We start from the raw sequence: 12,831 nt of genomic DNA on the forward strand, positions 1-12,831 counted from the left end.
AAGCTCATTATTGTGAAATATATTGCATTCTGCTATATAAATTTACTTATTATTGTGAAATATTATTTCATGATCATTATTTTTCACAATAACAGAGATTATTCCTGAGGCATTTTATTTATTCCCAGCCGTTTTTAATCCAAATGTCCTTTTTTTCAAAGTCAGTCTTTATTTCAAAATCAAGTTTTTCCCAATGGCCTATTTATTTCATTATTATTACACATTATTTGACCACGAGCAATCTTTTCTGGTTTGACGCCGTCTTTGTAGCCAGAAACCAGCTCTCTCCTCGGCTTCCTCCACTACACGCTTCCCCCACGCCAGTCTCCTCCGTCACTATAAAGGGGAGAGTCATGAGCTCCATCACCCTCACCTGTGCCGTCCAACGTCCCGCCACCAGCCTCCACTGCAGCAGGCCAGAGACCACACCCCTGCCACAATAAGTAAAAGTATATCCTTGCTGTACCCTTAATGCTAAATGTGCTAAATTAACCGCTGCCTTTGCCCCTTTGGGATTATTCTTATGTCACTGGGATGTTGACCTTTGACCTTCACATTAGAGAGATGGGCAGACATAATTAGTGTATGAATTTTAAAGTAACAGGTAATAAAGAGAGTGCAGCAAATGTAGTCAGGTTTATTACTCTGTATCACACATGAGTGCCCGAGGGAGGCGGGGCTGACTGGGGAGACACAGGAAACAGAGAGACAGGGCTGACTCGACATGAAACGATGAAACGTGGGACACGGGAACAGAAACTAAACACAGGCTGAAATGAACACTGAGGGAGGGAGAACTAAGATTACTGAGAGCCTGATAAATAAGAAGAACAAAAACCAAGAAAAACAAGAGTCAAAGAAAACCAAAAACACAAAGCATTGGGCCAGGACCCACTGCTGTGACATTTATATGTGATAAAAACATTAAAAACTGCTCAGATGTTGAAATCTTTCTACGTATACTTTAGGTTCAGCTCTCCAGCCTGGCATTTGGTTAAGCATGATTCAAACATTTGATTTTGTTTAACTGGTTTTAATTATAGTTACTTTTTGTGAACATTTGTTGCAGCATTTAAAAATACATCATTTATTTTCAAACTTTTATTTGATTTAGAGCATCATATTTGACCAACGTAAATGTTTTAATTTCATATAAAATAACTGAAGCAGTGAACTAAATATCTGAAATCTTTCCTTCCTTAAAAGTTATAATCCTACTTAAGTTATAGTGCAAACGCTTAAGCAACAAATATACTTGATGCTAATTAATTAATATTTCCCTTTGATGTTGCAACTATGCGGTCACTTCTGTCTTTAAACAAAATAATATTTTCCAGTTACAGAAATCATAAAGTCCAAACTAAAGTGCTACTGTTGCTATATGCATTTTATATAAATCATGGATGATGGTCCTGACATGAAGGAAGAGAAAGTTACAGGTTGCATCCTTTGACTTTGTCTCCGTGCCTTTGGGCCATTTTCAGAAGGACAGATGTTTCTGTTCAATTCTTAAATCAATTTTTTCAAACACAAACACTATTTTAAAGCTTCTAGAGAGTAAAATATTAATGATAATTATAATAACAATAATAAAAACAAAAGCTCTCAGATCCATCAAACCAAGCAGCAGAAAGAACAATAACTGAAGAGAAAACTTTAACCTTGTAGACTTCATTATGTTCCAGCTGCTCTACAGACGCTGTGACCTCGAACTTAAGCAGGTCGTAACGTATGTGCAGCTCAATAACTTCATAATCAGACCCTGTGGTATTTAGGCAGCAGAACAACTAAGAATAACAACTACAAATAATGTTTTTAGGTTTCTGTTGTACTGCAAGGTTCTGTACAGGAGAACCAAACCAAGAGCAAATATTACGTCTCATTTACACCTGAGCACGAAGAGCCATCAACATTTAGCAAATTGAATCATCTTTGTTTAGATGCAAGAAGAATCATATAGAAATGAAAAAGTAGAAATAGAAATCCAGAGCAAAGATATCCTCTAATTCAGCGTAGCACATGTGCAGCTGCTGCGATTCACGTAAGCTAGAGGTCTGCGCGGGAATGTTTTTTTAGTCCCGCTCCCGCCCGCTCCCGCAAGGTTTTGTACCGCACCCGACCGCTCCCGCTGTATATTCAGTCTTTGTTCACCCGCTGCCCGCTTAGAATAATTTTCTACCCGACCCGACCGTTCCCGCTAAATTTAGATCTGGTTTCCAAAATCTCACATTTAAATGGGGTACCACCAAAAAATAGAGATAACAGATAAAACTGCAGGTTGTGCAATGATTGTATTTATTTTTCTTAAACAAGATGCATTTATCTGTCAACATGCAACATTTATCTTTTAACATGGAAAACGTGTTGCAAAAATAAAATAAATAAAAACGAATACAGCATTGTGGCCTACTTGTTATTTTTATGTAAAATACAAACGTAACATTTTTCTGTCAACACAGTAGGGAAAGTGTCACGAAAAAAAAAAAAAAAGTCACTTAAAATTGTAAACAAAAGAACAAAATAGTTGGCCACTGCGAAATTAAATGGTTGTTTAAACTATCAGTTTAACGAAAAAATGTCCCAATGTCGAATTCAAGGTCTCTCCTACAAAAGAAAATATGCATATATAAATACAACAATAAACGACATCTCAAAATTATAAACTATTAATCAAATGAACGAAACTTACTTAAAAAATCCAAATTATTTTAAATTTCCATGCAGGAAAAGAATGTCACTGACTGATGAGGGTTTCAGTACTGAACGTCTCTCCTCCAAAATCCGACCACAAAGGCTGAATGCTCTCTCGGAAGGTGCACTCGTTGCCGGGATGCAGAGGACAAATCTTGCAAGGTTGCTCAGGGCAGGGAACTGGGAACTGTTGGAATTCCACCACTGCAAAATGTTTTGTTGACTTGATAATTCAAGTTTCATGGTCCTGTACTCCTGAATCTGAACATCTAGTGATTTTGATCCACATGATTCTTCCTCTTCCTCCCAATCTGAAAATTTATGAAGAACAGTAGGCCTTTTGGCAGGTGTTGGTTCAACATCCTCATCATGTGCATGATCAAACTTTAAATCATCGATCATCTCCTTGACTCCCTGTATCACATTCTGTCGCCCTCTTTCATCTAACATTCTCAGACCTCGCAGATTTGGTGTCAGAAAGGTTGCTATTTTATAAAGCATGTGAACAAAATGGGATGAAGTGCTGTCTGCTGACAGTAATTCTTTCAGCCGTGTTACACAGACGGTTGCAATTTCAGAGAGCAGAGGGTCTTTTGTGGCTGATGTACAGTGCTCAATTAATCGCACAGACCACAGAAGAACAAGTGAGGCACTGGGAGCTGTGTTATCAGTTTCCAAGTCGTCAGTTGCCTCTTTGAAGGGTTTTAGGAATGATACTAGTAACTTAAGAGTACTGATGCTAATGCGTCCGATCTTGTCATAATTATTGCTCTCAGTCAGCACAGATGCAATGTCTTCGTACTGTTCCAAGACAGAATTTAACATGTCAAAGTTAGAGTTCCATCGTGTCTCTATGGATTGTTTCAGTGACTTTTTAAGCTTGCCCTGCTGTCCTGAGTGTTTGAAATATGTAACCAACTTTTTAACATCAGTCAGAAGGCTAGCGATCTCTGGAGACTTTTCGATTATGGCAGTACCAAACGCACTGGAGAGAGTCACGTTTAGTATGTGCGCTGTGCAGTTTAGCCTCGTGTATTCTCGTAAGGCACTGATCATGTTGGCTCCACGATCTGTGACAAAAATGATCTTTTTGCCCATGTCTGTCGCATCAATGCCAAACACTCTGAGATTCTGTAGCAGGTGCCTTCGAATGTTTTCACCTGTCTTTGAGGTGCTTGGGTCAAAAGGGGCAGCAAAAAGCACTCTTGAATGTAGCTCAGATTGCTCATTAACGTAATGGATGGTTGCAGACAAAAAGGACGTTTTTCGATATGTTTCTGTCCATATGTCTGCTGTAACAGCGCATCCAAACTTCGATATTGTTGCAGTGATTTCCTCCACAACATGTTTACGTAGACTCTGAGCCCTCATTTCAACATTTCTTGACACCGTTGTGGGGTGTGGTAGTATCTCACAGACATCGAATTTTCCTATTCTTGCTGCTGTGTCGACCAAATGTTGGGCCAGCTGTGTGAAGCCTTTTCCAGAGATGGTATCATACGGTCGAATGTCTTGGCAAACAAACTGAACACATTTGTCTCTGGTTTCTTTTTTAAACTTCTCTGGCACCAGCAAAGATTTAGTAAATGCCAGTTTTGTTTGCCCCTTTGTGATGGGACATGAGTGCCACCTTAAACCTGAGGTTCCAGTCTTGTGACTGCAAACGGGTAAAACTTTGAGGCATTTATCGCATTGTACAAAGGGTAATTTTTTTCCATTTGCATCTATGACGCATGAAAAAGACTCCCATACATCAGACTTGCCTGATGTGGGTTTCCTTAAAGTAAACTGACCGTTGTCTAATCCCAGCTGAACGTCCTTCAAGGAAATTGCATCTTCAGTTTGCTCTGCCATGTTGGTAAAGCGTGCTCTGATGCAGGTGATGCGCGCACAGAGTCACAGACTGTGCAAGTAAAATGCACGTGCAAAAAGCACTGATCCATGCGCTCAGTGCGTGTAACAGGCGTGAGCACTGGCTGTACCAGTGCTCAATTAGAATGAGGAAATCACAGATATGCTGTTCCAAAAAAATGTCGGGCACGCTATATTTTCAGACCGCCCGCTCCCGTTCAAATTACACCAGAGTTACCGACCGCTACCGCATTTTATTTGGAAATTTATTCCCGCGCCGCAAGAAATCTGGTCGGGTCCCGCGGCTCCTGCGGGACAGCCGCGGGAATGCAGACCTCTAACGTAAGCATTTGGCTCGTCGCTGTTGCAGATTTTTCTCTCACTGTTCTGGCTCACAGCGCTGCAAACACAAAAATAAATATCCCCAAAGGTGTGAAAGGGAGCTAATTAGTAAGAGTATTGTTACTCTCCGCAGGAGTAGTCCAGCAGTAGAAATCAGTCCAATAACAAGGAGTGTAACATCTAGCAGGGTGACAGAAAAACCCAGGGTAACTTCTAAGGACCTCAACGTCTCTCTCACATTGTGTTTTTTAAACATGCTTCCATTTGTCACTTCAGTCTTTACTCTGAAATACAGGAAGAGAAATCATGGCTGAAACATTTTCTCATGAAACCAGGGGTGTGGTCCAACAGTCAGTTTGGTGAGGAAGGTTCCTAACTGAGAGAAGTGACCCAGAAGTATCTGTGTAGCAGCCACAATGAATCCAGATCATGAGCTTTATTAACTGATCAAAGTCTCTTCTTTCATCTTCTGTATCATTCAGTTTGCATTGGTAATGCCCATTATTGTAATGCTTTTTTAAGACGAGCAAAACTTTATTTCACTTTGGGTTAGCTGGGATAAGTGATGGATGGAGGGAATTTTACTTCAGCCACAGAAATCCTAAACAGGAAGGAGGAGCAGAGTTACAGTGGATCACTATCCAGCAGGGAAACAAGGTTTATTTCAATTTCTTGGCCATGAGTGAGATTTACTGAGTGGGCAAATTAGGGAGACGACACCATCAGATCCCGAGCCCTCCATGTGTTAATCAAGAGACGGCTGCTGTGCTACATCCATAAATAATGAATAAATTAGGAGCTAAAGCTGAAAGGACAGTTTATTTGAACCATCTTCACGTGAACACATTCAAGAACATCACAGATGAAGAAACATTAAAAACTTCCACACTACATAAAGCAAGAAAAATAGTTTTTCTTTCAGGTGGTTTCAGAAAAACAGAAACATCAAACATCTCCAAGACTCTCTTTGGAAGAACTAAAAACCTTTGTTCTCATGGTCCAATCATGAGTGAACTCCCCGATGAAGCCTTGTGTGCTAAAACATGTCAGAGTTTTAAAGGTTAAACATGAGTTTCCAAAACGTTTTGCTGGAGAACAATGAACTATTTGACTGAGTTTCAATCATTTACAGACGAGCAAAACCAGGACAGAGAAAAAAGGACAAAACTGACTCAGTAAAACAACAGAAAAGAAGATCCCATGTAGATCTGTATTATGTAGAAGTTCAGCCCAGCAACCAGTTCAGTTCAACACAAGTTTAAATGATTCTATCTGAACTCTGTGGAGCCTGATCTCAAGCTTTTTGAGTCTGACACAGAAACCAGAGGATCTTTCTGTGTCTTCAGATTCACTGTGATCCAGTGATGGGAGTGATTTCAGCCCTGAGTGATCGCGCTGATGTTTGCACAGAGCAGACAATGAGGTGAATGTTTGGGCACATTGGTAACAGTGAAACAGTTTATTAGTAACGTGGGATCGTTTGTGTGCAGAGTATGATCTGAGATTCCTGAAGCTCTTGTCACACTGGTCACAGCTGTAGTTTCCTTCCATGTGTGCACGTTCATGCCTGTTACAAGTACTTGAATGTGAGAAGCTTCTGTCACAGTGTCTGCACTTGTGTGGTTTCTCTCCTGTGTGGACTCGTTTGTGTGATTTAAGCTGACCTGCAGTGGTGAAGGATGACCCACACTGATCACAGAGGTGCTTTTTAACCCCACTGTGAATCAGTTCATGTCGTTTTAACTCACTTGGTGTGGTGAAGCTTCTCCCACATTCTTTGCAGTATTTCAGTTTGTCTCCAGTGTGTCTACGTTGATGTACTTTTAGGGTCTTTTGCTGACTGAAAGTTTTTCCACAGAGGTCACAATGAAAGTCTTTCCCACCACCACAGTGATGACAGGGTTGAGAACTGGATCCATCTGTGTCGCTCTGCTTCTAAACAAAGACACAAAGACAGTGTAAGTCAGTCCTTCAACATTTGTATCCTGAACGTCGCCTGAAATAAAGAGCATCTCTGCAGACGTCCAACTACATTTGACTGTTTCAGTTAACACACTCAGTTTACTGGGCTGCAATAACTACAATACTACCACCATAATACTACAGTAATACTAAAATCATAACTGAAAGGAAAATCTGAATAATCACTCAGAGCTGCTTTTCCATGCAGTAGAATTGCTAACATGCTAACACAGTTTAATGAGCAGAGTTGTTCCAAACAGTCAGGCTAAAATGACAAGATAACAATATAAATACATACCTCACAGTAGCTGCACTTGTAGAGTCTCTTTCTGGTGTGGATCTGTTTGTGTTCTCTCAGGTGATGTGGAGCTTTAAAAGTCTTCTCACACAGGTCACATTGATAAGGTCTCTCCTCAGTGTGGGTAAACATGTGTCGTTGTAACTGTGCGTCTGTTGTAAAGTATTTGCCACACTGTTCACAGCAGTACACATCATGTCTGGTGTGAATGCGTAGGTGTTCATTTCGGTACCCTCTCTGGCTGAAAGTTTTTCCACAGATGTCACAGCTGTATGCCTTAATTCCAGAGTGGGTAACTAGATGACTCTGTAAGTGGCTACTGTGAGTAAAAGCTCTGCCACACTGATCACAGCTGTACGCTTTAACTCCACTGTGGATGAGCTGGTGTTTTATTAGGGAACCCTTCAAGGAAAAAGACTTTCCACACAAGTCACAGCTCAACGGTCTCTCTCCAGTGTGGATGACCTGATGCTGTTTTAGTGAAGCCCTCACAGTAAAACCCTTCCCACACAAGTCACAGCTGTATGGCTTAATTCCAGAGTGGGTAACCAGATGCTTCTGTAAGTGGCTACTTTGAGTAAAAGCTCTGCCACACTGATCACAGCTGTACGCTTTAACTCCACTGTGGATGAGTTGGTGTTGTTTTAGGTAACCCTTCAAGGAAAAAGACTTTCCACACAAGTCACAGCTGAACGGTCTCTCTCCAGTGTGGATGACCTGATGCTGTTTTAGTGAAGCCCTCACAGTAAAACCCTTCCCACACAAGTCACAGCTGAACGGTCTCTCTCCAGTGTGGATGACCTGATGCCGTTTTAGTTTAGCCCTCACAGTAAAACCCTTCCCACACTCGTCACAGGTGTGTTTTTTCTCTCCCTTTCTTCTGTGAGGTTTGTCGGCCTCCTGAGAGCGCTGACTTCTGGCTCCATGTTGGTCCTGCAGTGACAGAGATACAAACAGAGGCAGTGAGTGAAATGCAGTCGTGGAACAAACTCAACCTTCAAACTCCATTAACACTAGTTTTAAACCTGAAGGTGGAGCGTGGCACCAAACACCTTAAAGGTCTCTTATCCCCACCTGCTGGTAGTTCTAACACATTACATCCAACCTGCTGTTAAAGATAATTCATGACTGTTCAAACACTAAAATCATGCACACACACACACACACACACACACACACACACACACACACTATTTTATAATTTAGATTATTTTGTTGTTTCCTATTACATATTTCTATAATTTGTATAGATTTATACAGAATTATTCAGTGATAATAAATCCTATGTTTGTTTATTCTAAAGGAACCCCGTTAGCTTCCACAACAGATGTTGCTCGTCTTCCGTCAAATACTCACATAAAATATTACACAATGAAGTGGATTCAAGATATCCACATAATTTCACTCTTACATCCACAGTGAGGTTTCACAATTGTTCAAATATAAGCAATCAATAATAATAATAATAATATTTCTCTGTCAGCCTTCTCGGTTACGAATCGTCTTCTGCTCCTCTGTCATGCGGCGTCCCACAGGGCTCAAGTTTAGGGCCACTGGGTTCTATACTTAGAAGGCATGGGATCTCATTTCATTGTTATGCCGATGACTGCCAACTTTATTTGCCACTAAAACACAAGGATGGCATCTCCATAAAACCTCTCTTGACTTGTCTAGATGACATTAAAGCTTGGTTGGCTCTAAACTTTTTAAATTTTAATGAAAAGAAAACAGAGCTGTTGGTGTTTGGACCCAGTGGTCCCTGTGAGTCCTCCCCTGTTGTTTTAGGATCCCTGGAAGTCTATTTTAAATCTGTGGTTACTGACCTTGGTTTTAAGTTGGACAGTGATTTTAAATTGGACAACCAAATCAGAGCAGTGGTGAAGTCCGGTTTTTATCATTTAAGGCGATTGGCAAGAGTAAAATCTTTTCTTTCGAGGCAGCACCTTGAAACAGTGATCCATGCTTTTATTTCTTCCCGCCTGGACTACTGTAACTCACTTTATGTGGGGGTCAGTGAGTCGTTGCTCTCACGTCTGCAGCTGGTTCAAAATGCGGCTGCACGACTCCTAACAGGGACTCAAAAAAGAGAGCATATAACCCCCGTGCTAGCCTCTCTGCACTGGCTGCCTGTGTCTTTTAGAGTTAATTTTAAAATTCTTATGTTTGTTTTTAAATGCCTTCACAGTCTTGCCCCGCCTTACCTCTCTGAGCTTCTTCATCTCCACACACCCTGTGGGTCTCTCAGGTCAGCTGACCAGCTGCTCCTGGAGGTACCGAGATCCAGGAGGAAGCTCAGAGGGGGCGGGGCCTTCTCTATTGTGGCTCCAAAGTTATGGAATGATTTGCCCATGCACGTTAGAGAGGCCCCTTCACTGTCCACTTTTAAATCACGTCTTAAAACCCACTTTTATTCCTTGGCTTTTAACCTCAGTGAGACTTAGTTTCTTTTTTAATTGAAGTAGTTATTTAATGATTTCACTCTTCTTTTATTTGTGTTTCATTTATATCTCATGTAATTTTATTTTACAGTTCCAATGTACAGCACTTTGTGTCAGCTGTGGTTGTTTTAAAGTGCTTTATAAATAAAGTTCATAATGTTGATGATAAATATCAATAACATTGAGGCACATTACACAAATTTCAAAAACAAATCATGTCGTACAATATTTACAACAACTAAAAGCTCTGTAAATCGGCTTTTAAGTGTTCATTGAAGTTTTGAATAATTCTCTAATTTTTTAAGGCAACTTATTCCACTTAAAAGTTGCTCTAAATGTAACAGTTTTACAAAACGTTACTTTTAACTCGAGCATTTACTAAATTGCAGCTTGTTGAAAACTGTGTAATATGATGATGTATTTCATCTGGATACTGCAGCTGAGCAGAATAAATGTGGTGTGTTTAACAGAATTGCTTTCTTTAGAACTACAAGTAAGCCATAGAATATTTTAGCCTGTACAGGAAGCCAAGAAAGGTTATTATGCATTTTATCAATATTAGTATAGTATGAACATCTTCACACTAATCTGGACGCCTTATTCTGGACTAACTGAAGTCTGTTAAGATCTGTCTTATTAGCTGCTGACCAAATGATTGAACAATACTCCAGATGAGACATTACTAGTGCATTAATGACATCTTTCATAATGAAGAAGTGATACACAAAGAGCATTTCATAGCCATAGCTATGCCTTGTCGGCAGAGTTATGTGACATTAGTGATGTTTGTACTTTCAGCGTTAACTTGGTTTTAAAGCCTTTAAAATATACGCCGTTCAATAGTCGACCTTCATCTGACAGAGAATGTGATGATTTTGTGGATAATTAAAGTCAGTCATATATCCACAAACACAACAAGCTGAAAGTCAGTGATGCTGCTCGGTTTGCAGTCCTGAACATCACGGCACAAGCAGGATTCACTGCACTGTTAATGTTAATGTTAGCTGTGTTATATTGCTGCCTCTGTTCGGTGGTGTCGAGCCAAACGCACTTTAACGTGTGTTTGAACGAGCTGACGGTTCACTCGTTAAGCTGAAAGAAAGATGCTTTAATCACAGCAGTCACACATGTGTCCACTGCACCATCTGGAACTCTTCTTGTTTACACTCGTAATAACACAAACACTAAATCCTGCTTCTCTGGTGCTGTTGTGTAGCAGTGTGTACACCTGAGACTGTCACCTGTCTGTCTGTCCTGCATTCTCTCTCTGTTTCTTTCTCTCTGATTGTGGAATAAAAGTATGAACATGTGTTTATAAGTTACACTTGTGTTTGAATCCTGCAGCTTATCACACATTTGATTTCCATGTGTGACGACTGCAAGTGTCCAGAGTGAGGACAGACTGAGGGAGCCACTGCTGCACATCATCTGTGAGGCTTTGCACCCCTGATGATCCACCAGGACAAACTCAGCAGTGTGTGAGGAAGAGGAGGAGGAAGAGCCAGCAGCACAGAAATGAAGCCCAACAATCATGTTTCACAGTCCTGTGGTCTCAGCCTCAGATACTCATCAAATCACACAGAGCTCATGTAGAAACAAATGAACTAAATATGTTCTCCTTCATTTCTGTCAAACAAAGCTGTATGAAACGTTTCCAGCTGTTAGTATCATGGTTGCTAGGCAACCTGGGCAGCGCGACGGAGGCTAGACGTCCCATTTCACGAGCCTACGAGCCTCGCACTTCGGCCTTAGCGGTCTTTGAGTACGCGGCCCTTGAGGACTTTAAAGCTGCAGAACCTGAATCGGGATACAGCCATGATGATCTCCAGCCTCGTGCTCGCCAACATTCTCACCTGAGTTAAGAAGACGATCACTGAAATGGTCTCAGCAGGTCCTTTGATGACAGCAATGAAATGCAGTGGTAAGGCTTTTTGGGGATTAAGTTCGTTTTCATGGCAAAGAAGGACGATGCAGTTCATCTGATCACTCCTCATAACATTCTGGAGTGCAGGCAAAATGCTATTATAAAACCTTAAGCAGCAACTTCTCCAGGTTCCAATATTTATGCAATTCTCAAACCTTTTGGCCACGACTGTATAACCTCTTCTGAAGTTTAGTGGATATTATACATGGTTATGCTCAGGATGTGTCGGCCAGTTTCCACTGGAAACGCCTTTTGGTTAAACTGTCAGCGAGGAATTTGCATTTGCACTGTTACATTTTTATATAACTTTAATGCACATAAACAACAGCTGCTTGTTTCAGTGAAAATACATTGATGGCTTTTTAATAAAGTTGTGCAGCTGTAAAGTATTTTGTCTGGTGTCAATTATATCGTCAGCTACATCGTTATGGCAAATGTTCGGATGTATATGGTGATAAATATCTTTGGTCATATGGTCCTGCTCTGTCTGTCACCTTCTGTGTTGAGCTCATTGTTTCCTCTGTAGTGGCTGAGCTGAGTCCAAGTAGCTGAAAATGTTCCTCTGCTGCTCCGTCAGACTCTCCTCCTCCTGCTGATCAGCTGGGACACAAAACAGCTCTTTGTTAGGCTCCACACTGCACTGAAGAGTCAAAGTGTCTCATATGTTCATCTGACAAGTAAAAGAACACATTTTTGTTTCCCGAGGTGGGCAACTTGTTGGAAACAAACACAAAAGCTTTGAGCACTGATACCTGCCATTGCTGCCATTGAAAGATGCAACGCCAGCAATGTGGATTGTCAAGACTCAAACCAATCATCAAGCAAAGACAACAGGGATCATTTGTTTCTGTTTATTTAGCATTCACAGCATTTGTAGTTGCCTTCTGTGCAGGGGAAGTCCACGCACACTGTGTGGTACCGCCATCCGCAGAAGGTGCATTCAACCTCTGTAAGAGAAACGAGATTGTCTGAGACTGAAATGATATTAACTAAAGAAGTGGTGATTTGTAAAACTTCACATTTTGATCCGGGACGTACTCTGCATGAAAACAAGCGCTCACTCTTCCTGCTCAACAAATGACAAGGGCGGAGCCTTATACCACGTGATACAGAAGCTGTGCCGTGTGATGCTAAAATTAGCAGGGAAACAACAACGGAGAGCACGTCAGGGATGACGAGAAAGTGACAGGAGAAAATCCGTCCCGGTCAACCACCCAAACATCAATAACGGGAACCTTATACAGCGCTTCCCTATACACGTCGAACTCCCGCAGGCACAAAGACATCACGGAGGCTATCACTTATCACCTGACCAAAGATATGGC

At 41.1% G+C, this 12,831-nt stretch overlaps 1 protein-coding gene and 1 long non-coding RNA gene across 2 annotated transcripts; both read right to left on the reverse strand.

Moving 5' to 3' along the window:
* Window positions 1-5,684: 5,684 nt before the first annotated feature.
* LOC146577111 (uncharacterized) lies at window positions 5,685-7,283 on the reverse strand. The gene is made up of 2 exons (XR_014891380.1): window positions 7,145-7,283; window positions 5,685-6,819 (listed from the first exon to the last, which is right to left on the reverse strand). It is a non-coding gene; the product is annotated as an uncharacterized LOC146577111 (long non-coding RNA).
* An 81-nt stretch (window positions 7,284-7,364) lies between these two features.
* On the reverse strand, window positions 7,365-12,208 carry LOC146577112 (uncharacterized). The gene is made up of 3 exons (XM_085269698.1): window positions 12,001-12,208; window positions 7,442-8,077; window positions 7,365-7,385 (listed from the first exon to the last, which is right to left on the reverse strand). Exons 1-3 carry the CDS (start codon window positions 12,016-12,018, stop codon window positions 7,365-7,367), a joined length of 675 nt encoding a protein of 224 aa, XP_085125824.1. The 5' UTR covers window positions 12,019-12,208.
* Between the last annotated feature and the right edge of the window lie 623 nt (window positions 12,209-12,831).

Source organism: Mchenga conophoros, linkage group LG3, assembly GCF_057382185.1.
Source record: "Mchenga conophoros isolate Kocher_MC1m ecotype Shallow Benthic linkage group LG3, M_conophoros_male_GT1.1, whole genome shotgun sequence".
In the NCBI taxonomy this organism is placed as follows: domain Eukaryota; kingdom Metazoa; phylum Chordata; class Actinopteri; order Cichliformes; family Cichlidae; genus Mchenga; species Mchenga conophoros.

Bases quoted from the DNA above. Each gene is read 5' to 3' on its own strand.
- LOC146577112 (XM_085269698.1), bottom strand. The intron at 7,386-7,441 runs GTTACCCACTCT...AAAAACTTTCAG, and splicing joins GCCACTTACAGAGTCATCTA to CCAGAGAGGGTACCGAAATG.